We start from the raw sequence: 25,886 nt of genomic DNA, 5'->3' as shown, positions 1-25,886 counted from the left end.
GAAAAAGCAAACGCACATATATACATTTTCGCTTTTATATTTATAGATGTATTCCGCAAAAATTTTCAAGTTTACAAATTGAATAATTCTATTAAAGCAAGTATAAATACATAGGATTGTATCCCATTTTTCAATTTTTCTTCATCGAACCTTGATTTTATCTGGAGTATCCTTTTATCTCTTACATTTTTGCATTATTATTAACTTATTAACTTTCGTACAAATATGACTTTTTGCATAATTTATAGTTTTCAATTTATGTACTAACCAGCAAAATTTATAGCCTGCCTATAAATATCATTTTGCTAACTATTTTCCTCTGAGGATAAGCACCATTCTTTGAAACTCATGGAACAAGGAAAATTTTAAAGATTTTTTTTGTATTTTTTGTTGAAAAATAAATTCTAATTTGCTGAGTTTATATTGAATTCCTCTTATAGGATGCCCCCTCCCCCAATGTAAAAATGTACTCGCACTTTGAATGACGAGTGAGGCATTTATAATATGACAATACATTTGTATCCGCAGTAGCGATTAGACGATCGCAGCAGCAGCAGCGACAGCTCACTGTTTACAATTTTTAATCTGTGTTTGGTTCCTAAGCTTGATACTGATTAGTGCAAACATGCAACTTCCTTTCTGACTTGCCCAATCAGAGACCATCTCTCATGCAAGCTGAGCATATGATAGAAGTTGATAAAAATGGGCTAACCCACAGATTACCTTCTCTTTTCTGACTTGGAGACTAATGTGCGCTGAGACACCTCACACTATTTCTTTCAAACCAATCTTCTCTCTGCCCCCCCCTCTCCGCTCCAGACCGTCTGACCCTGGGGTTAAACAAGAAGCACTCACTATGACTCAATATGACTGCTGTAGCCATGCACATGCATGGTCCTGAATTTAATACTGGTGTACGGTGTGCATTATTCATATATGAACACATTTCCTTTTCTTACAAATAAAACATTCATTCTTTCGCCATAAAATAGCACGGTTCTTGTCCAGAATTCCCCCATATTAACAAACAAAAATAAAGAAAGGTGCTTATTAAGATTGTCAACAGAACGATTTTTTTTTAAAATATGTGGTTTTAAGCCAAAACAACAGTACTTACTTGTCATGTCGAAAATCGTAATATATCCAAAAATTACAAAAATTCATTGAGTAGACCAACTGCTCTTGTGTTTTTAGTAAAAAGAAAGTCTATCACTAAGATCTAAAACAGTATGTCAGCCATTAATTTTGTGAAAAGGGAGATAAGTATATCTCCTATATTCGCAATTTTCAAGGTGTTCACATCTAGGGAAAATGCAATTTCCCCCAATTTTCCATAAAAATGACTTTTAACTATAAATAATTTTCTACTCTATGATTTTTGTAATTTTTAGATACATTACTATTTTTGACATGACAAGTAAGTACTGTTGTTTCTGCTTAAAACATTTTTTTTTTTTAAATCAATCTGTCAACCCTATCTCAACGATCATCTAAAAGAAATATAAAGAAAAGGGAATTCATGAACATTACAACAAATCTAGTATGAAATTATTGAGTTACTTGCCTTGTTTTTTGAACATTTTTTTCAAAATGGTGAGCAAGATGGTCACTTATGAAATTCAATTTTCTTTTTAAAAATAAAACTACTTCATCAATTTACATGATTTTTGGAATATGATCTTTTCGTTACATCATACAGATTTTTATTTAATATTGAAGGAATTTTGAACAAGAACCAAGAACACTTATTCCAGTACCAACAACACTCTCCCATTTTTCATTTTTTTCTTTTATTAACATGTTAACGAAAATCTGATATATAAAGAGCTATATGTCTGTGTCTCCATATATTCAAACTGTATCTCCTCCAAAACTAAAGTTGCAGAGCGGTGCTAGGGGCCTCAAATAATTGGATTTTTTACAGATCATTCTTTTTAGCTGGTTAAAATAATTTTTAAGGGGGGGTTTGTATTACTGTACACATAGATTCGAAAAAGTTGTCAGAAAAACAAATATATAACAAATAAATGTTATAAAAGGCAAGATAAGTTACTTTTCTACCAAACTGGATATATTTTTCGTGTTTTTATTCAATGTAACATGTTTATTCAGCTCGAAAAACATACAGTATTTACCGATGTATTGGAAAATTCAAAATGGCGCCCGACACTCTCTTTAACACGGTAAGTTAAGGAAAAGATGTTATAAATAATAAACTAGACAAAATAATGTTAGAAATTCGCTCATTATGTTACCATGACATAAGTTGACATATATTCGGTGTTTTTTTAAATAGTATTTTATCTAGTTTATTATTTATAACACGTTTTCCCAAACTTACCATGTTAAAGAGAGTGTCGGGCGCCATTTTGAATTTTCCAATACATCGGTAAAGACTGCATGTTTTTCGAGCTGAATAAACATGTTACATTGAATAAAAACAAAAAAATATATCCAGTTTGGTAGAAAAGTAACTTATCTTGTTTTTGATAATATTTATTTGTTATATATTTGTTTTTTGACAACTTTTTCGAATCTATGTGTACAGTAATTCAAACCCTTTAAGGGGTCAGAAATGTGTCAAAATTAAAAAAAAAAAATCATTATACATTTTGCACATTCATCTTGGTTCATTTTTGATTTTTAATGAGTTTATATTCGCGTCACGTTGACACAGTGTTAACGTCACCAGGTTTGAATGCTACAGATTTGTTGTTGGTTTTGATTCAAAGTAATTGCACCTAAATGGTTTTTTTTTTTTTTTTTTTTTTTTTTTTTGACTTCTGAAATCACAACTCTATAATAATATATGAAATCTGGATGAATTAAAATATCATATTTAAGCGTATTTTATGCCTGGGCAAAGCCGGGTGCCCCTCACCCTAGTGATTCTATAAAGTTTTTGTAATGAGACTTTGTTTTTCTATTCTGCACATTTATATGTTCACCTTTTTTTTTTTCTTTTTTTTTTTTTTGCTATACTACACAATGCATGTTAAGTTGATGGTTGTTTATGATGTTTTTTCAGAATGCTTTATTCAATGATATCAATACATTCCTTATTGAAGCTGTACCATTGGGGACAATACGGGATGTTAATTCAGCTTCCATTAATGTCAAAAGTTCTAACAAAAAGATTGTAGCGCCAGGATATCAAAAGGTAACTTTGAAATTTTCACTTTTTTAAAATTTATTTTTGCTGTTTTTCATTTTCCTTTTTCCCTTTGTTTCTTTGTCTTTTTTCTTTTATTGTTTTCTTTTGTCTCCTTTTCTTTAAGTTTGAAGATGTTTGCACTGATTTTATTTTAATTTTTTATTGTTGTTTTTCATTTTCCTTTTTTCTCCCCCCTTTTTCTTTATCCCTGATTTTCCATTTTTCTTTTACTTTTCTTTTTTCCTTTTTTTTTTTTTTACTCTTTTTCTTTTTATCAAATCTTTTGCTCTCGTTTTTTTTCCTTTTTATTTTTATTTTCCTTTTCTTTTTCTCCTTTTTCTTTCATTGTTTTCTTTTTCCTCTTTTCTTTTTCTCTTCTTTTCCCTTATTTTTCATTTTTTTTCCCCCTTTTCTTTTATTTTTGCTTTTTTCCTTTGTTTTCTTTTTTCCTTCTGTTTTGTTTCACTGAGACTTTGCGTTTGGTGGCTCAATATTTCTAATCCAAAAGTATGGAATTCTAGTGCTATCAGATCAGACTGCATGAAGATACTGACTTCCTGACCTAAAGCGCACCAAACAATGTTATTTTTTTCTTTACCTTTGCAAAACTTGATCATGTTCTGCAAAGTCCAAAACAGGGATTGTCGTCTGCAAAACAAAATCTTTTTCCAAAATTACTGGATTTGATAGTATTGCTATTGTAACATAATCGTTACATGTCCACACTCGGGAACCCACACATTGCATGAAGAGTTGCAAGGAAACAAAGATAAGGAAAGAATTTGACTCGCTTCTTTTTTTTGTTTCAATAGAAACAGCAAACATTTATTTACAGGTACTTCCAGAATAATGCCTTGTCTTTTGTTAAAAAGTCTTCTCATACTCAAATGTGCTTAACAAAACTCTGCTGTGTCAAACATGTAGTATTCTGTCTTTGTCAGGCCATGTTTTTGGACACGTCTTTCCCTGTTGCTCTTGGGCCAGGTGCGTAACACATCTATTTCTGTCCTTCTTGGCCACTATTTTCTATCCTTCTTCCTTGCTGTGACACCACCTTGCTCATGGCTGTCGTACATACACGCATCCAAGCTCTGTTACACGATGCCAAAAAAACAAAACAATCAAACCAAGAGTATGGAGACATCAAAAGACAAATTTATAAAAATTAAAGGAAATTCTCGGTTACAGAAAATGGTTACTTGTCCTCACATAAATGTTTGACATCCCCTGCCTTAGCATAATGCGATTTTTTTTTACCCCCCCCCAATAAAGCGTATTGCCACTTGGATGTAAGGGGCTACTATTTGTGATCATGGCAACATACATAAGTGCGTGCTTAAAAAGACTGATAGCAATGTAAAATATTGGAATGATAAAATGACGTGACATATGAACAAAAGCAATCTTCGTATATCTATTAATTTTGTTTTTTGATCTGCTGATATTTTCGCTTTTTTTTTTTTTTTTTTTTTTTTTTTTTTTTTTTTTTTTTTTTTTTTAGCAACCCGCGTGGCGGCCGTTTATACACAAAGGCAAAAACCAAATAAATATTTGCGTCACTGAATGTGTGCGAGCAGTTTTGGTAAGATTTAATAATATTATTATATGTCTACTACTTTAAGTATATCTGGTCGACCTTGAGAATCTGTTGAATTTAGAAATCTGCATGGAATTTCAAACAGAACCCTTTATTTAATCCATGGGGTAATGAGGATAGTATGCTCTCATTCCATCAGTCATGACTGGGTAAAAATCTAGGTAATTTGCAATTATATTTTTAATATCATCCGCACTGTGGATTAAGTATTGCTTAGAACTGAATTTAACTTGGTGCTTTATCCGTTACGTCACAGGTTCCATTCAAAATTTTATGCAGATTTCTGTGTTGGACAGAAAGATTCCCAGGGTCAGCAGAAAGATTCCCAGGGTCACCTGAAGAAGGTCGGAAGTTACATGTTGTGAGAATAACACTCAAGATGAGAACAGCCGTCCAAATAATCCAATTTTAATTTTTGAAATTGACTCCGCATATCAGTGTTGCCTAGGAGTGTTTTTATTTTTGTTTTGGACATTTGTAGTGAGGTTGAGACACAATTCTGACAAGCATCACAAAGTAAATAGCTCAAATGTCTACCCTCTTTCTTTCTCTGCTTCATTAGGATACACTTTTGTCTTCACTTTTTCTTGTTTCTCTTAAGTTAGTTTTCACAGGAACATGTTAAGTCAAAATATTTGTAAACCAATGAAAATCATTTTTAACCCTAAAAAGTAACGATCCCAGTGTCAATAACATATCTTTTAAACTTATTCTATATATTAGTGACCTAGCAAGGCCACAGGGGAGACAACCAAAGCAGCAAAACTGAAGCTGGCTTGCAGGACACTACATATACAAATGTAGGCAAATTTGGGCATATTTTATTGGTTTGAAAATATAGATTCTTTTTTCAATTGTCATGAAATTTTGACGATAGAATAGTATTATAATCTTCAAAAAGCCTGCAAAGTTTCATGTAATTTCATCCCATAGAATCAAAGATATGAGCATTTCAGTATTCAATTTGGCTATTATATATATATTATTATACTGTTGGTAGAATTTTTCAGTAACTCATAACAACAACACAATATGTCATTCCAAAGAGTGCTCAATGCATGAAACAGAGCAATATATTGATTGTTGGAGAGCTATTGGCTACACATTAGCAAACGTGTTTCAATGACCCCCTAGCAGGGAAAATCACCTCATCAGGCCAAAAACCATCCACGAAACTTTCAATAAAGACCATCCCTTTATATTAAAGTCAACTTTACAGGGTTGAACCATTCTAAAAAGAAAGAGGGGTACTAACAACCTATATCAAAATAAATATAACCTATTCACAAAATAATGTTAGGTTTTTCAAGGTATAATTCTGAAGCAGATTTTATAAGTTTGCATTAAATTTTCTAGCTCCAACCATTATAATTATAATTGTTTTTCGTTTATTTTGTTAATACGGATTTTTAGAACTATTACTCCAATATCAGAGCAATCAATAAATTTAACTAAGGTTTTTTTTCCCACTTAAAATCGAGATATAAATATATACATATATTACTAAACTATAAATTTAGCGCTATTTCTCTATATAATACAAAAGTACCGACATATATACAAACAAACGTGAAAATTTATATATATATACAAATTACTCTTATAATATGGTGAAGTATATTAGTAACTAAGTCTAATTATATTATTCACGGTAAAAATTTCACTAAAAATTATTTTTATAAAAATTAATAGATTCTTCGTTAAAAATTAATTTCACTTTTTACATAAATTTAGCGTTTAAAATAGATTTGGCGTTTAAAATAAATAAGTAAATAAGATTTAGCGTTTAAAATCCTGAAATAAATAATAAATCATATTACAATATATAATTCGATGGTATGATTAATTCGTTAATATTCTTATAATTTTTTGTGTGAATGTATTTGGAAATGTTTACAGGAAATTGCTGTTTCCTGTTTAATGTTCAATAGTTTCTCCCGGTCTTTAAAATTCGTTATTTCTAATTTTTCATGAAGGCATAAAAAACACAGTGCTTGTAATGAATTACATACTTTCGATCTTCTTATGATCCGCCATTCTAACTTTGGAGTTTTATTCTCCTTTATTAATTTCCAATATTGAAGTGATAATGATGTGTCTTTTTCTTATTTTTGATTAGTAAAAGAACTTTTATGCCCATAGAATCTTTCTTTAAAAGTTGCCTGCGTACTACCTATATAAAATTTTATATCACTAGGATTTTCTTCAGGGAATATTTTAGCTTGGTAAACTACTGATTTTGTTAAACATTTATTATTCATGGGACAAGTACTAGGAATTTTGCAGTTACATTTTTCAGTATTTTTATAATTATTATCTTTATCATTATGATTATTTCCCCAGTATTTTTACTATTATTGCCTTTTAGTATCCTATTATTATGCTTTTTAATAATTCTTTCAAGATTTTCACAACTATAACCCAATTTTATAGTATTTCTATTGAAAATACTATTTAATATACTACCTGGGGGAAAGTGCCTATCTAGCAATTGCAAAAATTTCCTACCCAGTCCAGTTTTAAGAGCACTATTAAAAGGAGGTAGAAACCAAATTATTTTCCTGTTTCTTGTTTTACGATTATTATTACTATAGTTGCATTCATCATTACTATTCTTTTCAAATGTAATGTCTGCGTTTTTGAAACCACTATTTCTTAATGCTACATTGTATCTTTCTTTATAGCTATTAAAAACTTCTTCACTAGATGAATTATTGTTAATTCTCCTTTCTATCGAGGCTGGGATATGATTAATGATGGAAGGTGGGTGATTCGACTTTGGATTAATATATATAGGACTTGTGTTTTCTTTCAAATATGGTTTATAATTATTTTTTTGCAAGTCAAAACTTACATCCAAAAAATCTACCTGTTTTAAATTACTATTTATTTCTACTTTTAGGCCAAATTCTTTCATTTTTTTGTGTATAATCTTTCTAATTTTATCGCATTTTATACGGGTGGCGTTTTTTATGAACATTATACCGTCATCTCTATAGAGTCCTATTGTTCCTTCTTACATATAATTATTATTGGTTAGACTGTGTAAAATGTACAAGCCTACAAGGTCCGTGAGTTCCGCTGAATCCAGTGATCCCATTGATACCCCGAAATAATTACAACCAGCATTTTTTGTCCATTGCTGGTCTTTATTGACCAAAATCGTGGTTCGGCATTTTATATATATATAACACCTTTTTTGGCAATTTTATAAGTTCAAAATCTCTGCAACTATTGATCAGAATTTAACAAATGAGGGCTCATTGGAAAGCTAATGACCCGAATTATGTAGTGGGCTATGTAGCATTTCTCCTTAAGGTTGCACATTAAGGGGATCATCCATCATCCAGTGCCTATTTTTGGCACTTTTTTACAGCCATAAAATGCTTCAATCATAGTCATTTGTTTTCCTAGTTTTGCATATAAATTACAAAATATCTAATATTTCCCTCAAACCTCTGGCCTTGATGAAGGAAAGACTAAAACTTGCTGCTATGGTTTCAAATGATCTGAAATATGGCAAGAGGAGACTTGATTCCAAATATTTTTCATATGTTATATTTCTCCTCTTTCGTTTACATACATAGATTAAATTTCACAGTGTATAAGCCTTATTTGATAATGGAGATATTCATAATCTATTTCCAAAAGAGAGGAGATATAATATATGAGAAATATTTGGAATCAAGTCTCCCTTTGCTGTTATTTCAGATCATTTGAAACAATAGCAGCAAATTTTAGTCTCCTCTCCATCAATATTATTATCTAGGACCTATATAAACAGTTGTAAGCGATAGTAACGAACCCGGGAGCATGTGCAAAAGAAGCCTTTGCGTTGCAAGACGTACACGAAATGGTCACACACATTTTGCCTTTTATACATATAGATTAGCGGGGGTACCCGGCGTTGCCCGGGTGTTTGTAGGTGTATGTGGTGTTAAATAAAAAAGAAACCGGGGAGGGGGGGGATCGAACCCAAAGCCCTGAGGCGAAGTTTGAAAATAAAATCGGCCAGCCAGAATGAGTTACTGAAAGATGTTTGAATTTATTTAAGTAAGAACCAAATTGACAGGTGCGCGCCCGGAAGTCGTCGAGCGTTACGACGACTACGTAAGCATTGTTATAAGCGAAGTAAAAAAAGAAAACCACGTTAAAACTTAAGTGGGGGGGGGAATCAAAACATCGAAAAAAAAACCCAAAGAAACTAACGTAAGGCAAATGAATGATTAAAACAGAAAAACGAACACGTGAAAAATGGCTTAAATAAGCCTGTTTCGATATTAAAATTTAAAAAATCGGTGGGTACCCGGGTGTTTTTGGGTATGTGGTCAGCAGTGGATAAGCGAAGTAAAAAAAAAAAACAGAAAAATGAACGTTACGTGAAAAATGGCTTAAATAACACTGGTTCAATATTTAAATTTAAAAAATCGAAAAAAAAAAAAAGACATCTTGCACCACGATTCAAACCCAAAACGTTTAGATAATGAACCAATGCGCTAAGCTAATCAACTGACCTAACACGACGTACATGAAGTTTGTTCAGTTTTTCAACTATTTAAAGTAAATCAGGTCATGACGTCATCTGGCGTATGCGTAGAACCGGTCGTCGTTTTTGTTGACCCCCCCCCCCCATCGAAAATTGTCGATTTCGGGGTGAAAAAAATAAACGTTTTTGGCCAATTTTTTTATATTTTTCAAGCGAAGGATGGGACTTCGATATGATACCGAGTTTGTGAATTTTCGTTGTCTGTCAAAAGTTTTTAGCAGACACACAAACATACACACATTTTCGCTTTTATATATATATAGACTAGCGAGGGGTATCCGGCGTTGCCTGGGTGTTTGGAGGTGTGTGTGGTTTTGGGTAAATAAAAAGAAAAATCGTTGGTTGTTAAAAAAAAAAAAAAAACGAAGCCTTGACGCGCAGTTGGAAAATAGTAAAGTGTGAAAAAAAACGAAAAAAACAGGTGCCCGTTTTTGACGAGTTATTGACGTGAACTTTGAGTGCGGGACAGTGTTTTATTTAACGCAAGTCTGTTTTTTTATACAAAAAAGCTTAATGCACATGCGGCGATGGTAAGCGATAGCTATTCAGAAGTTAACATTTTTTGCGGGACAGTTTTTAATGAGGTCAATAAACCGGTTTGTTTGTTTGTTTTTAACTAACTTTGGAAAAAAACAGCTCCCTGTTTATTAGGGGGAGTGTCTTGTCTCGAAATGAAAGCAACTGTCTGATATGACGAAGCCGAAATTGACCAAACGTTACATAGCTTTCTAGAGACCACTGGCCATGGGCCAGTATTTCGAATCGATTTTCGGTTTTTTTTTTCTTTTTTTTTTTATACCGAAAAACGAATGCAACACGTGCAGATCCGAAAATGTTGAATAATTAACGTTTCAAAATCGGGCAAATTAAATAGAGAGGCGACCACCATTGTTAAGTCATAGATATTATCATTTAGACGTGATATAAAAAGTTTTAAAAATGAGCGACGGCCTCGAGAATCCGCCAGAAAAAAGCTTTTTGAAGACATACAGAAAAAGCGAACACACATACACACATACATTTTCGCTTTTATATATATAGATTATTTGGTGAAGGAATAAGTTATTTTTAAGAAAATCAGTTTTGCTATAAAATTGTTTTTTTTAAATCCAATTCGATTTTTTATTGACTGTACAATTTTTTTGTTTTGTTTTGGATGGAGCGGGGTAAAAATATCATTTTGAAATTTAAATTTAATTTTACTGTATCGTTTGGTGATTAAATTATTAAACTAAATTGTTAAAAAACTAAAACTAATTTTTATGGTAATGTATTGTATGGCAATCTCTATTTATATGGTATGTATATTTATATATGGTATGTATATTTATTGTATGGTATTTTTTTTTTTTTTTTTTTTTACATGGGCATCACCACTTATCAAGGCCTTAAGGTCACTCGAGGATAAGGGTTAAAGAGTGTACAGTAGAAATTGAACAAATATATTTATTATATGGTGTGTATTTATTATATAGTATGCTATGATAATGTTTTGCATGGCAATCTATTTATAAATTTATTGTATGTAAATAGATTCTAAAACTTTCAATTTTTTAAGTCCAATTCTTGTTGAGCTGCTCTCTTCTTAACATAAGAAGGAGGAGGGGAGGTTGTAATATGCATGTGTATTAGTATTTTTCAGTTGAGGAAAAAACATGGCCTCCAGTAAAAGCATGATGGATTACATTGGATAATAAATGTCTTAATATCCAGAAAACTACTTGACTGTGCCAAATTTAAATGTGATATTCGGTTTCAGCATACCCCAAAACCTGTAAAAGTCGTCAATATAACAGTGAATGTTGAGGTGGAAAGAAAGTAAAAAAAACATACCTTTCTAATTAAATTATTTTTTTAATATAATTTTTTTTATTTATGTTTTCGAATTTTGAAGCTTAGGATTGAAAATTTGGATTATTTGAATTACTGTTCTCATTGTGAGTTTTATTTTTGCAACATTTCAGCCAATGTAACTTTTTTTTTTTTTTTTTTTTTACACAGTGATCACCACTTATCCGATCTTCTTCAGATGTATCTTGTTGAACTCGGGGAATCTTTCTGTCAAACTCAGGAATCTGCATGGAATTTCAAACAAAACTCTTTATTTAATCCACCAGGGTAGCATACTCTCGTTCCATCAAAAGTCTTAAGTAATTCATAATTGTATTTTTAGTATCAGCCACACTGAAGATTGAACCTTCAACCTCCAGACAAATGTAACTTACAACTGAATTTTGCCTAGTACTTTATCCATGGTTTTTGCAGATACTTCTAGTATAAATTTTTGATGCCTTAAACATATTCGTTTTAAGATCACTATTTATTACTAAAGATTATCGTCATCAGTGCCCTCTCATGTTCAAGTATCGGGTCCATTATCTATCCCCTATCTTCTAGGATGCCTATATTTTACATGGCTTGCAAGGCTGAACTTATGGTAGAAAAGTTGCAAGCAGTATTTTCAAGGGAGTGTAGGCAGGGGATGGGGCTGTTCTTCTCGCTCTCTCCTTCTTTTTCTAGCCTTTTCATATTGTCTCCTTCTCTCCTCAAAGTCCATGGCACCTTTGCATGCCAGAGTTTTCCATTTTGTTTGGTCTCTGGCAGCCTGTTCCTACAAGGAAGGGTTGATGTTAGTCATTGCCAGGGTGCGCTTTAATTGGTCTTTATAGCGCTGTTTAGGTGCTTCTCATGGTCAAGTCCCATTCGCGAGCTTGCCATAAAGTATTTTTTTCGGCAGTCTGGAAGGATCCATCCTACTGATGTAGCTTGCCCAACGGAGGCGATGTTGAATAATGCTTACTTCAACGTTGGTCATTTTAGTCCTGTAAAGTACTTCCAAGTGACTCTCCCTGGTGATATGCAAAATTTGCCTCAGCTTGTATTGATGGAAGTGTTCCAAGTCTTTTGTATCGCTTCTGTATAAAATCCGTGTTTCGCAAGCATAAGAAAGTGTGGAGAGTACTACTGCCTCAAAGATCATGATTTTAGTAGCAGCCCATTCCGCCTTTGGTCGCCTCAACAGCCTTGTATTTAACAACCACACATTAAAGATTATATATATATATATATATATATATTAATGATGGGACGATTCCAATATTTTTCCCCGATTCCAATACAATTACCGATTCTATGCAAAATTCATGATTCTGATTCTCTAATTATTTAACTATGAGATTATTTCCCCTGATTTTCATAAAAACACCCGTTAAATATGCAGATATTTTCCTAAACGTCAAAATACACTTTTGAAGGATGATCTGTTGATTTTAGCTTTACTGGTAATTTAAAAATCAATAAATATTTATTATTTTATAATTATTATCAGCAATGTTAGATTTTGGTTTAAAATAAAAAAAAAAGGACAAAAGAATCGTTTTGGCATCAGAAAATCGGCATCAATTTTTCCAATACCGATTCTGATACCCCCAAATCTTCCCATTTTTCCAATTCCGATTAATCATCCAACACTAATATATATATATATATATATATATATATAATTTTATGGGGTTAAATGGTAATAAACGAAAAGATCACAGGATTTTTAGGAACGAAACATGTATTCACATATATTACAGGCAAAGTGAGTCGAGTAATACCATTTCTCAACGGTAAGCGTGGCAATCTCTGACTGCCAGGCACCGGTGCTCAATAGCGGAAGTGACGTCATGAGAGTCCATTAATTCCATGGAGGGGCGTCTCCAACATATATATTGCTTAAAATATAATTATCCACTGACATGTGTTTCATCATGTACAACTCATCAGATTGGCTGAATCTAGCGAGATTTAAAATCTGGAATCCATGGTTAGCAGCCTAAACCTTTACCCCTGGGCTATCTCGTGCGACTGCTGGATGTATTGCATATATATGTTAGTCTGTTTGTCTTTTTCTGTTCCACTTTTTCTCAGAAACTACTGAACTGGTCTGGTTAAGGATTAATACAGATTAATAGGTCACTACAGTACCACATTTCTCAGAAACTACTAGTCTGATCTGACTGAAATTTTGTATGGGCTTTTGTTATGATAAGGTGCAGCAAACTAAGTATTATGGTATCCATTGGATGCACAGCTACAGATTAATAGGGATTAATACCTAATTTGTACAGAATAATCATGTTGACACACTAGTTCCCATTAGATCACCAAAGTTAAGCAATGTTGAGCCTGGTCAGTACTAAAATGGGTGACCATTTGGGAATTCCAGGTGTTGTATGTGCTCTCCGCTTATCTCAGCATTGTTTCCAGTCGTCTAGCACTTCTCTTTGCCACTGGACTCAAGTAGTGCCAATTCAGAAAGGATGTGGTTGAGGATTGCGCAACCCTTGCCTCACAATTACATCCACAGTTACCCTTACAGGGGGTATCCTTTTGTCTTTCAAGACTGAACAGAGGCATCAATATCTAATGCAAATTAACCATATTCAATCATTAATTTGGTATAAAGCACAGATTCTTAGTCAACGGGTCATAAGTCATACATACATATATATATATATATATATATATATTACACTATAGCATTTATAGTAACTAGCATGAATACCCGGTGTTGCCCGGGTCAATATGAAGTTCTATTTGGACACACCTGCTATACTAAGGATATTGAGCAGTTTTTCATTATTATATGTCAACTCCATCATTACTCCCCACAACAATTTAAAAAATAAAAGACGTAATCCCCCCCCCCAAAAAAAGAAGTATGCGACAACCTCCCCATCAGATATTTTGGCAAAAAGGATACAAAGAGAAGCTATTCTCCGGATATTGAGCACTTTTTGTTGCCCGTGTGCTGGATCCCCTCCTCCTCCCAAAAAAAAGAAAATAAGAAAATAAATGAATCAAAACAACTTCTCTTTCAATCAAAATAGCAGCGAGTGCCCGTGCAACCGGAAAAAGAAAAATGGGCCACAGTGTCCGGGCTCAAACATGAAATGCAAAAGAGAGGAATGAACAAATTTTGGCCACGAGTGATTATGACGTTGCAAAATAAGCTTTTTTAAACATAGTTTTAGTTTCATATGCTACGTGACTTGCAAAAAGAGTGACGCGAAAAAAGACTCTCCTCTCTTCCAAAAAGTGGTCCAGTTGAGACTTACAGAATTAATTTTTTCTTCTAACTTTTTTTTTTTTTTTTTTTTTTTTTTTTACACATGGTGGTCATCACTTATCAAGGCCCGGAAGCCATTCAGGGATAAGGGTTATTGCAAGTACAGTACGTTAGTGAAGAGATTTAATGAAGTGTTTACTTAAGGGGGCGGTTCATTAGGAATTTGTTTACGTTGGACTTGAAGACATCCAGGTTGTAGTCAGGTGGGAAGCAGGCAGACGGAACAGAGTTCCACAGGCGTGCAGTTTTAAGAAAGAAGCTTTGTTCATGGAATCCACATTTTGATTTAGGAACAGATAAAGAGTGGGGGAAATTTTTGACTGTGGATTCAGCTAAACGGGTGTTTTTCGTGAAAGATTGGCGAGGGGGGACCAGAAATTGGAGTTCAGACGAGCACCTGCCATGGAAATAACGATAAAACAAGGATAGGCTCGCAACGTCTCTTCTGTGGGAGAGAGGTTGCAGGGTAGAGAAAAGGGCATTCCCCACTAAGCCACAAAGTCTATTTTGTACTCTGTCAAGGCAGGATAGGCTGTTTTTAGCAGCTCCTGCCCAGATATGGCAGCAGTATTCCATCCTTGGACGTACTTGGCTTTTATATGGATAGAGAATTGCATCAGTAGTGAGATATCTTCTGGGGCGGTAGAAGGATCCCACCATTTTTCCAGCGACCTTGGCAGCAGACTTGATGTACGTGTTCCATTTCAGATCAGGAGTAAAGGTCAAACCCAGAAGCTTGTCAAAACATGGAGCTTCTCCTAGACGAGAGGCATCCATCCCAATTGATGCCAGATGGGGATCACATATTATGCACCCAGGGCATTGCGCTATCAGATGGTACTGGTTTCAACCCATTCGGATGCGGATGACAAAAATTTTTAGCAGACATACAAACACACGGACAACTTTTCTTTACATAATAACGGGGGTACTTGGCATTGCCCGGGTGTGGAGAGGTTTTATGGTAAGGGTATTGATCAATGGAGCCCTAATGTTTCAAAACCCCCTATAAATAAAAATGAATATAGCAGCGAGGGCAAAAAAAAAAGAGTAGGCAAACTGGCTCAAACCTGTAATGCTAAGAGAAAAATGAAATGAAAAAAAATGAATGGTTTAGTCCCCACGCCCACCGCAACATGATGTCGCCACCGTTCAAATCAAATTTAGTTATTGTAAGGCGTATGATGACTTTGCAAAAATGTCAACGAAAAAAGTGACCCCTCTTTCTAAAAACCGACGTTGAAAGAATTAATGTTTTTGGCCAATTTTTGGATATTTGTCATCTGAGAGACTGAAGTTTTAGTGAGATGTACAAACATGCACACTAACAGACAGGTGAGATTTATATAATAGAAGATAAGTATGTGATTCGTGCTAAAAACACAAAAGCAATAATTTAGCTTGTAATTACCAAAAATACACTGACAAATAAGTGAAATATTTTATTAATGTAAAAATGTTTTATTTATTGCTTTTGATTTCAGTACCAGCAAGATGAAAAGAATTATGAGTTCGAATTATTTGGCAGTGTTACATGCAAGGCTGATTTGGAAGGGGTCATGCCAGAGGTTACTTTGAATATTACGCATGCTGCAGGTGGCCAAAGATATCCTCTTGAGAACATCATGGTTCATTCTTGTGTACAGAGTGCAGATACCGATGAAATTATTCTTAGTAAGTACTTTGTTAACTTCTAGTAAGGTAAGCGAGGAAAATTATTATTAGTATTGACCCAAAACCTGAACCAAGGTCACGTTGGCATATTCTGGCAGATTATGATAAGTAACCAAAAAAGTTGCAAAACAATAAATTCAAAATGCTGCAAACTTTAACGCAAAAGGATCAGAGTTGCCGTAAGTTTAATTATATGAAAGAAATTTTTTTTTTATTTTGCAAGAAATGTATCTTTAATAATTTTTTTTGTTTTCAACTAAGTTTTTTTTTTTTTTTTTTTTTAATTTTATTTAACCAAAAACATGGAAACAAGTATGACCAATTTTTTATGGAAACAACTATGATAGAAAACAATTTATTTTTACAAGAAAAGTATCAGAAAAGTTGGGGTTTTTTTCTATTAACAAAAACAATTTTGTTATTTGCTAATTGCATTGTTTTTGTTGGTAGTTTACCATAAACTGCCGGAAGGTGCTACTATGACCTTGGGTCAAGTCTGGATCAGTACCTTGTTATTTATTATTTCATTTTTGTCTTCTTTATCATGCTTGAAGTGAAACATACCATCAATGACTTCCAACTTCTCCTGCCTGTTGCAATTTCATTTGTGCCACCCACCAGGATCGTCATCAACTAATCCCTTCTGTATCCTAAGCAGCCTACCACATGAGTTATCAAAGTTAATGTGGGACACATATTGGAGTGTTTCGGATGACTGACAGAAACAACGTGGTTATAGCAACTGAGACGTTGTGTGGCATAGTTTCTTGTTGAGGATTGTAGAGTGAAACTAGTAATTTGTCATCGAATAACTAGGATCATGTCATTCTAATGTTTTGTCATTCACCATGTTTGACAGCCAGACAAGTGATGAACACTATCTCCTTCATTTGAATCAACGGCCTGAGAAGCTTTCTCAGCTATGTCAAGTTCCCAATAACATTTCAGAAAAAACAAAAACAAAAACAGACTATAGCTGTGGACTAAATGAGTAGAGAATGAGCCCCTACTTCCTACTGATATGAGAATGCTCTTTTCTCAGGCACTTTAGGTTCAGTGGAAAATAGTCATTCTTGTGTACAGAGTGCAGATACGGATGACATTATTTTTGGTAAGTACTTTGTTGACTTCTAGTAAGGTAAGCGAGGAAAATTATTATTTATAGGAATGGGATGGTCAAAAGTTATGAGTAAGTAGAACTACAAAAACTAAGCTATCTGTAAATGTGGAGACTAGGACCATATGATGCAACACTGCCTTGTCTACTCTCTATGGCCCAACCAGTCAGGAAGATCTTGCAGAGTACAACAAAAATCAAAAGGACTGTAAAACAAAGTGGGGAAACAGTTGTATGACCAAAAAGACACACGAAGAAGAAAACTTGTAATCTTTTCACCATAATATTGTTACATATTAGGTAACAAGTTAGCTAGTGTGAATTTTGACAAAGATCACCTCTAGTGCATATTATGATAAGCTTAAGTTGCAAACAGAATTGTGCCCAAAAACGAATGACGTGAAGTTGGAGTAAGGGCAAAAGGTCAATCTCTGTAGACAAAACAGGAGTCGAATGATGACATGACATCATGATTTCAAAATAGAGAAGCGTACATTTTAAAATCAGTTTTCTCTGGAAAGCCTACGAAAGATATGCAAATGAGATAGAAGACTGATAGTCTCAGTGAATGTTACTGATGTCTCTGTCCGTCTGCACATTGTTTTTTAAGGTAAAAAGTAAATAATTGAGAGAATATTTCTCTCTCTCTCTCTCTCTCTCTCCTAAGTCCATTTTCTCCAATAAAACCTTGAAAAAATTCAGCGACCCTTGTATCTTTCCTGCATGAGAAGTTTGATTTACCTGTTAAACAGATGGCCATCAGGCAAAATGGCCACTCATGAGACAGCGATCATGAAAAGAAGTAATGATGAAAAAAAAAAAAAAAAAAAAAACACACATATAAACACCCATATGTATAAAGACTTTTATTTGGTTTATTGATTGCTCATCGTCGAAAACATTACAATAAATCTTTAAATTAGATTAATAATCATTTGTAAATTAGAACCTTATTTACATTTTATTTAGTAGGAATTAACTGGCCCATTTTGCATAATGTTTTGTGTTTATTAATGATGAGCCAGGAGAACAGAATTCAATCCTCGGTTAAGTCATGCCAAAGATTCAAAATATGGTACTTGACGCTGCCTTGCTAGACATAAGGTGAAGGGCACATTATCTCTGACCACATACCATGCACTGGATGAGGCAGGCAAAGCAAGGGCTGTAGCCCTTTATGTATTCAAAGCCTTTGACAAAGTCTGATATGAAAGGCTCCTAATGAAAATTAGATCATACAGTATTATTGGACAAATGGTAAATATATTAGATCCTTCTTAGACCAGAGGAAAATTTGCCATAATGGTTAGCCTTTACTGAGTTCAATCCTCAGTTGAGTCAGACCAAAGATACAAAATATGGTACTTGATGCCGCCTTGTTAAATGCTATAAGGTGAGAAGCAAGAGTAAGTGGAGCAATTCAAGGAAATGAGTGTCATTCTCCCCTACATCTCTAATCCTGGGTATAACTTTAAAAAAGATCCAGTGGTGAGGCATTATTTGGGGACTATGGGGATGGTGGAGTTGTCACTTATTTACCATTACTCTCCGGTTCACTTTGGTCCAAAGTGGTAATACCTGTTAGGGCATTTGCTGCTATGAGATCAGACTGTCTGAAGATACTGGCTTCCTAATAAAAAAAAAATGCACCAAACATTGATGTTATTTCCTTTTCCTTTACAAAACTCGATCATATTCTGGAAAGTCAAAAACAAATTTTTTCCTTCTAATCAATCAAACTATAAAATAATAGAATAAATATCTGAAAATATAAAGAACTGGAAGCATAAAACTTTTTCGAAAATTACTGGAATCTGCATTAAATAAAGAAAAAAGAGTTGATATGCTGTAAAACAAAAACAACTAACCAATGTACATCTCAGTGTAGTAGCAATTGAAAATAGAGCTCGACCTTAACTAAGAACAAACTACTGACCTACCTAGCGGAAATGGTAAAGTCAAAAAGTGCTGAATATTGTAACAAGAATTTTTGAGTGGTTTCTCTTTTTTTTCTATTTTTTTATTTTTTATTTTCTTTCTTTTTTTTCTCTCTTTTTTCTCTTTATTTTTTCTTTTATTTTTTTCTCTTTATTTTTTCTTTCTTTTTTCTTTTTTTCTCTTTTTTTTTAGTTATTTTTTCTCTTTTTTTTTTTTCTCTTTTTTTTTTTTCTCTTTTTTTTTTTTCTCTTTTTTTTTTTTCTCTTTTTTTTTTTTCTCTTTTTTTTCTTTTTTTTTTTTTTCAACTTTTCTATTTTTCTTTTAGGTAATCAAGATTTGGAATCCCGAGCAAATCCCAAAAGAATCCGATTCATCCCTCCAATGGAACAATTTGTGTTGTGCAATTATTCTGTAACTGCAATTGAAGAATTACCCATGTCTGGTTATTATGATATGCAGGTTAGTTTAATTCAAGAGCCTCTTGCTTTGGTTTGAATAGTTTCAAATCTAGATTTACATCTTCATATTGATGATGACAGTTAATGAGAAATATTTAAAGAATTGTTAGTGCGGGATCTAGAGAAAGACTATCTGCCAAGCTCCAACCTTTGTCCTGTCAACACAATACTGCATCCCTCTGCCCATTTTCCAAGTACTTTAATGGAATGTACGATGAACTCATAGCACTTGTACCCCCCTCCCCTCTATTTACATATTCCCAACTAACCAGACAAGCAGCAAAATCTCACACCTTCACTGTTGAGGTACCTAGATGCTGAAAAGCCTTCTAATCTAATAGTTTATTCCCTTCGACTGTTAAACTTTGGAATTCCCTCCCTGTTTCCTGCTTCCCTGTACTGACAAATGCAAAAGTTCAAATGTAATGTGAACAGACATCTCTCTATTCAACTCCCCACAGTCACATGTTAGATATGATCTCAAATAGTAGCCTCTTCTATTTCAAGTGGCAATATGTCTTGTTTGAGGTAAAATAAAAATAAAAAATTACATAGAGGATGCGTTGGTTCCTATTTGTAAAAATTTCACAAACTCGTCTATCACAACTGCAAATAATTTTCTTTTTTCCTCCAAATTCCTTGCATCAAATTGTATTTCCATGAACAAAGTTTCTTTCTAAATCTATCTATATATCTGTGAAAGTGTGTGTGTGTGTGTTTGTCTATGTACATTTCCCTACACAATAACTCTGTCAATTTTCAGTCTACTGACTCGAAATTTGGTATACAGGGTACTGAGATTTGGGAAAATCTTTGTAATCAGTTTTCGGCCAGAAATTTAGCGAATTAACCCTTTTTCAGGGTCAACGGCCAACTAGCACCGTGTGTGTTTGTGTGTATGCATGTGTGTGTTGAGGTGAGAGAGCTCTCGTAAGCCATGGTGAAGGCAACCTTTCTAGGAGAAGCAAATAGACCAGTACTCACATTAAGCTGGTCTGCAGTTTAACTTGTTGCTGGTTATCTTGCTCTTGCTTGTTGCTGGATCTCAACATTTTGAACCGAGAGAGAGACTTAGCTGTCGTACAAAGCTAAAACTCTGTAATATCATCTGTGTATAGATACTCCCTCAGGCATTTGTCTATTAAAATAGTCCTGTGACAATGGAAAAGTTGTGACACGTGGAGGCTTGAAATTCTGGAAGCATGTAATAATTGATCTCAATGACCGGCTTCAGTGTCATGCCTGCTTGAATGTGTGAATTCAGCGGTAGGACTAAAAAAAAAACATCATTTTTGGGCTCATGGACTTTAAGTGTCTGAGGGAGTGGCACTCGTCTGACAAGATGTTGCAATCATCATGCTTACAACTATTTGTACTCGTATGTATGTGTATATGTGTTTTGTTTGAGTGTGGTTCATTTATATTACAATTTTCTGTAACAGTTTCAAACATATCCATTCCATTTTGGTTGTTCCCCCCCCCCCTTGAAATATTTTGACGTTATTTAAGGAAAACTAGATTTTTTTGGTGTTTATTTTTATTTGATTTTTAGAATTTCTTGGTACTTGTACAGTTTAATCAAGACATTAAAAAGTGAACATATTGAAAAAAAAAGTTATATTGTATGCACCCGTTATGGAATGAAGTTCTCCAAAAAAAAAAAAATTTCACTTAATTTGATCAACTAGTTTTTTACAGTGGAAAAATAATTTTTTATGGCAGCAAAAAAAAAAAAAAATCTCAAGCTGAGATCGAAACCAGAACCTAAAAACAATGAGTCAAGTATGATAGCCATTAGGCCAGCTTGACATGATCTTTTAAAAGTGTTTTCAAACATACTTATTTTAGCATAAGGAATCTGTCATGTGAACGATTCATGCATGTGCATTCGCGAAACCGCAAGCAGAGAAAAATCCAATTACTCCTACGAACCAATTTCTCAATTTTGACCCCTTAACAGCCCTATTTTCTGGATGAAAATGGATTAAAAAGTTTTCCACATGTCTGAATGCCCTATATACCAAATTTCAAGTCTGTAGATCAAAAATTTGTTGAGTATGTAGGTTGAGAAGTGTCCTCACACACACACATACGTTCTCACTTTTATAGATATGTAGATATACAACTGAAATAAAAATAATTATAAAATTTGAGATGGTGAAATATTTTTCTATAATTTCAGGAGAATTTTCCCCTTAAGTGCTGGTTTTTTGCATTGGCCTTCATAAGTATCCGCATACTTATTTAATGTTTCAATCGAATTACAATTCTCTTTTAGATTGTTTATTATTTTATATAGTTGAGTGGATTTTAATTTTTGTTTTCTATATGTTTTCAGATATAATTTTCAGATATGTTTTCTATATAATTTTCGGATATGTTTTCTATATAATTTTCGGATATGTTTTCTATATAATTTTCGGATATGTTTTCTATATAATTTTCGGATATGTTTTCTATATAATTTTCGGATATGTTTTCTATATAATTTTCGGATATGTTTTCTATATAATTTTCGGATATGTTTTCTATATAATTTTCGGATATGTTTTCTATATAATTTTCGGATATGTTTTCTATATAATTTTCGGATATGTTTTCTATATAATTTTCGGATATGTTTTCTATATAATTTTCGGATATGTAGCATCATCATCATAAATTCAAAGATTCTATTGTTGGCATTGGTTTCCCGATATTTTTCTAGTCAGAATTATTTCTAGATAGATATCAGGTGTTATAGGATGAACGATGTGAAATTTGCCAACATCCTAGGTGAAAGTGATTCTATGAAACAAACTGAACTTGGACTTCGGAGACTCAGGTTGCCGGTCTGTGAACACTGTTACCTCCCGAATATTTAGCATCCAGCAGTATGAGTAAAATAATGAAGAATTAGTTTTTGTAGCTTTTTCTAGTTTTATATTTTGTTCTTAAAAAAGATGATTGTAAAAAAATAACTTAGCGCCAGTATTAAATTACGAAGATACTTAACGGTCTTCCAATAAATAAAGTTGTATTACACGAAACCTTTAGAAGATACGAAAAGGCTTTATTTACAAGCGTACTACTACCGCAACAAAACGTAAATGATCCAAATAGAAGAGTCACGCCGAGCAAACAATAAGGGGAAATAACTCCGCCATACTTAGAGTTATTCCCCTTGATCGATAAGTATGTTCATAATTTAATACTGGCATCGAGTTTTTTTTTTTGTTTTTTGTTTTTTCTTTATGGTGATATATTTAAAAAGAATAGTACACATTTCTATTTTTGTCGCTTGAAAATAAGAGGCTACTATTTGGGATTGTATTGGACAGGGGACTGTGAGGAGTTGAGCAGCAAGATCTGTTCATATTACATTTAAACTTTTGCAGGTTAGTACTATCAGGGAAACAATTAAAGCACTTGAAAAATGGGCACAGGGATGCAAAATTGACGCAATGGACAGGGATTGGAGCTTGGTTTATAGTGTGGGACCATCGGGTTAGATTTTGAACTCTAAGAGTGAAAAACTTGTGGTAGATGCACCAAGATGTGACAACAATATTCCATGCATGGTCAAATTGTGGCTTTGTAATACTTCTAGTCTGAGTAATTTTCTAGCACAGTAAAGAGACCCCCACCTTCTTTACAGCAGCCTTGGCAATGTCCTCAATGTATTTGTTCCGATTCATGTTGCAAATACAAATTCCATAATTTCACTCTTTTCAAAATTGTTAAATTTTTTAAAAACAATGTTCTTACAATATTTAAATGTACATTATTTTTTCTTTCTAGTTAACTAATATATTTATTTTAAAAAATAGGTTCTTATCCAGAATTCTTGCTGTATTAAAAGACAAAATAAAGAAAAATGTCTATGATGGACGTGCCTATGAAGAAACGAAAACATTGTATTCCAAAAATAACGTAAATTGATGAAGTAGTTTTATTTTTCAAAAAAGAAAACCAGATTTTATGAGTAACCAAACAGAGACTATCTTGCCCGCCATTTTAAAAACAAAGTCAAGAAACAAAGGTAGATAGCTCAGCAATAATTCAAACTTGCAGGATTTACATTGCAATGCCTATGAATTTCCATTAATTGCTTAAAAATGATTTTCTTTTTTAAAAATAAAACTATCTTGCTTGTGTATTTTGATTAATCGGACCATTATTCTTATCTTGGGTGTTATTAGCACAATGTTTCGGGTGTTGAAAACACGCTTCTTTTTCTCTGCAAAATAACACAAGCATTCACATCTCATCTCAAAAAATCAGAATTGCATTAAAGCTACTTTGTATTTTTTTGCATTCAGGACCAAAAATAATGTGAAAAATAAAGAATTACTTTTCCAAAATGTATGATACATTATTTGAACCTAAAGAAAATCACAATAAAAAAAAAAAAGAAAGAAAATGTCTTTTCACATACTAATTTTCTGTTTCTTTTGAAATTACAGAATAAAAGTGAATTGACTTTTTTTTTTTTTTTTTTTTTTTTTTGTCATTATATGGACACCTACCTAACTGCAGCAAATCACTCATGCAACTATTGAAATACACTCAAATAGCTACGATGTTTTTACAGGCATTTTCTTTCTTCCTTGCTTGTGAATTATTTTTTATTTTGCTTAACTTTTTTTTTCTCTCTTTTTAGATTGATGTCACTGGGAAAATAATTATCGAAGTCCGTCTTAGTCTGAGCAATAAAATCAAGAATTCTTTTGATCAGTGTGAGCTGCGGATTCCAATATACAATCGGTAAAAAGAAAAAATATTTTTTTCATGGCATATTAACTTGAAATTAGAATAAGGATTCTAGACATAAGGTTTAATGTTGTATTTCTGATGAGCTTAAAAGAATGTATAAAAAGTATAAGTGTATATCTTTATTGTCAGTGACAGTGAACGAGTGCGCGTTAAAGAGGAAGGAAGATAAACGTATGGGAATTGGCAAGGTGTTTTTGCTCAGGCACAAATTGCCAATTAACTGACAACATTAATTTTAGGTTGGTGTTATATAACATGAAAGCGTTGAAACATGTATATAGTGTATACATAATAATGTAGTGCGTACATGTATATATGTGTAATGTGCAATGCATGTCCATACTATATACACACATACACACACTATGCAATATATATATATATATATATATATATATAAAGAAATAAAAATTACAATAAGTTTACCAAGGTAATCAAAATGGTAAACTTAAAATATATTATAAATATTAAAGAGTTAATATTTACAAGTAAAGTAATCTCAACCAGATGTAAAAGCTCAATAAAACCGAAAAAGATATAGAGCTTATAATATGAACAAATGATTAATAAAACATGTTAAAAAACATCTTGAAAAAGAGTTAAAAACATATTTAATTTTAAAAAGGAAGCACAAGAGTCCTTAATCCACGGAGTTTCGAAGAAATACTCTCCTTCTCATCAGAGGGCAGGAATTAGCAAAATGCGGGATCGGATTTTGCATGTAAAAGTATTTAATGAAACCACAAGTAAGTCACAGATCTTACTTGGTTAAAAAAAAAAAGGGGCGAGGTAAGGGGAATAGGAGGTAAAAGAAAAAATGATGAAAAGATTTCACATGAATGGATAGTTCGGTGAAGGGTAAAAAATCCAAGAATAGTAAAATCCAAACACGGTCGAATTAAAAATTTCCAATCCAACAGGTAAGTTCCAAAGGAATCACGTAACTGGAAAATGGTCCAAATGATCTAAAAGGCAGAATTCCTTGGAAAAAGTCACAAATGGAATGAGTTCAAAATCATTAAAAGAAAAGTTCAAATGTGCACAGAAAAAACACTAGAGAGAATATTTAAAACATGTCTGCCAAGACCGGAGGAATCAAGTAAATTAAGGTTTAAAAAAAAAAAAAAAACGGAAAAACGGTGAAAGTTTAAATTTGAAAAAGCAAGGTCAAAATGCCCCAGACAAAAAGCGCAAAAGTTAGCATTAATAATTAGGTCAACTTAAATATGCACGTGAAAGTCCCAGAATGAAATTAAGAAACATGAGTCAATGAAATAGGTAAATGGCTAAGTTTATGAAATGGAGCGTCTATTATATTAAGAAGAGTAAAAAAAGTGAATAAGTAAATAAAATTTTTAAATATTCTCTCTAATGCTTAAAAAAAATATAACAATAAAAATATTTACAATATATTTTTTATTATCAATATTAGTGAGTGAGCGTGGATTAGTGAGAGGAGGACCTGCACACAGCGACAGACATTTGATTGACTGTCGATCTAAATTTTGGTTCAGTTGTTATAATAATTTAT

At 32.9% G+C, this 25,886-nt stretch overlaps 1 protein-coding gene and 1 pseudogene across 1 annotated transcript in view; both read left to right on the top strand.

The window, feature by feature from the left end:
• LOC145255769 (AP-5 complex subunit mu-1-like) overlaps positions 1 to 25,886 on the top strand; it is a 77,503-nt gene that overhangs the window by 33,236 nt on the left and 18,381 nt on the right. Inside the window, exons 6-10 of the mRNA XM_080114431.1 lie at positions 3,029 to 3,160; positions 4,656 to 4,736; positions 15,898 to 16,087; positions 19,468 to 19,601; positions 24,243 to 24,346. Of these exons, the coding sequence (XP_079970557.1) occupies positions 3,029 to 3,160; positions 4,656 to 4,736; positions 15,898 to 16,087; positions 19,468 to 19,601; positions 24,243 to 24,346 (641 nt within the window). The remainder of the gene's footprint in view (positions 1 to 3,028; positions 3,161 to 4,655; positions 4,737 to 15,897; positions 16,088 to 19,467; positions 19,602 to 24,242; positions 24,347 to 25,886) is intronic.
• Positions 13,405 to 13,522, top strand: LOC145256050 (5S ribosomal RNA; annotated as a pseudogene).

Source organism: Euprymna scolopes, chromosome 31 (genome assembly GCF_053919585.1).
Source record: "Euprymna scolopes isolate OS-2025 chromosome 31, ASM5391958v1, whole genome shotgun sequence".
NCBI lineage: Eukaryota > Metazoa > Mollusca > Cephalopoda > Sepiida > Sepiolidae > Euprymna > Euprymna scolopes.
The sequence above is the reverse complement of the archived record's forward strand: the minus strand, read 5'-3'. Positions and strand labels throughout refer to the sequence as shown.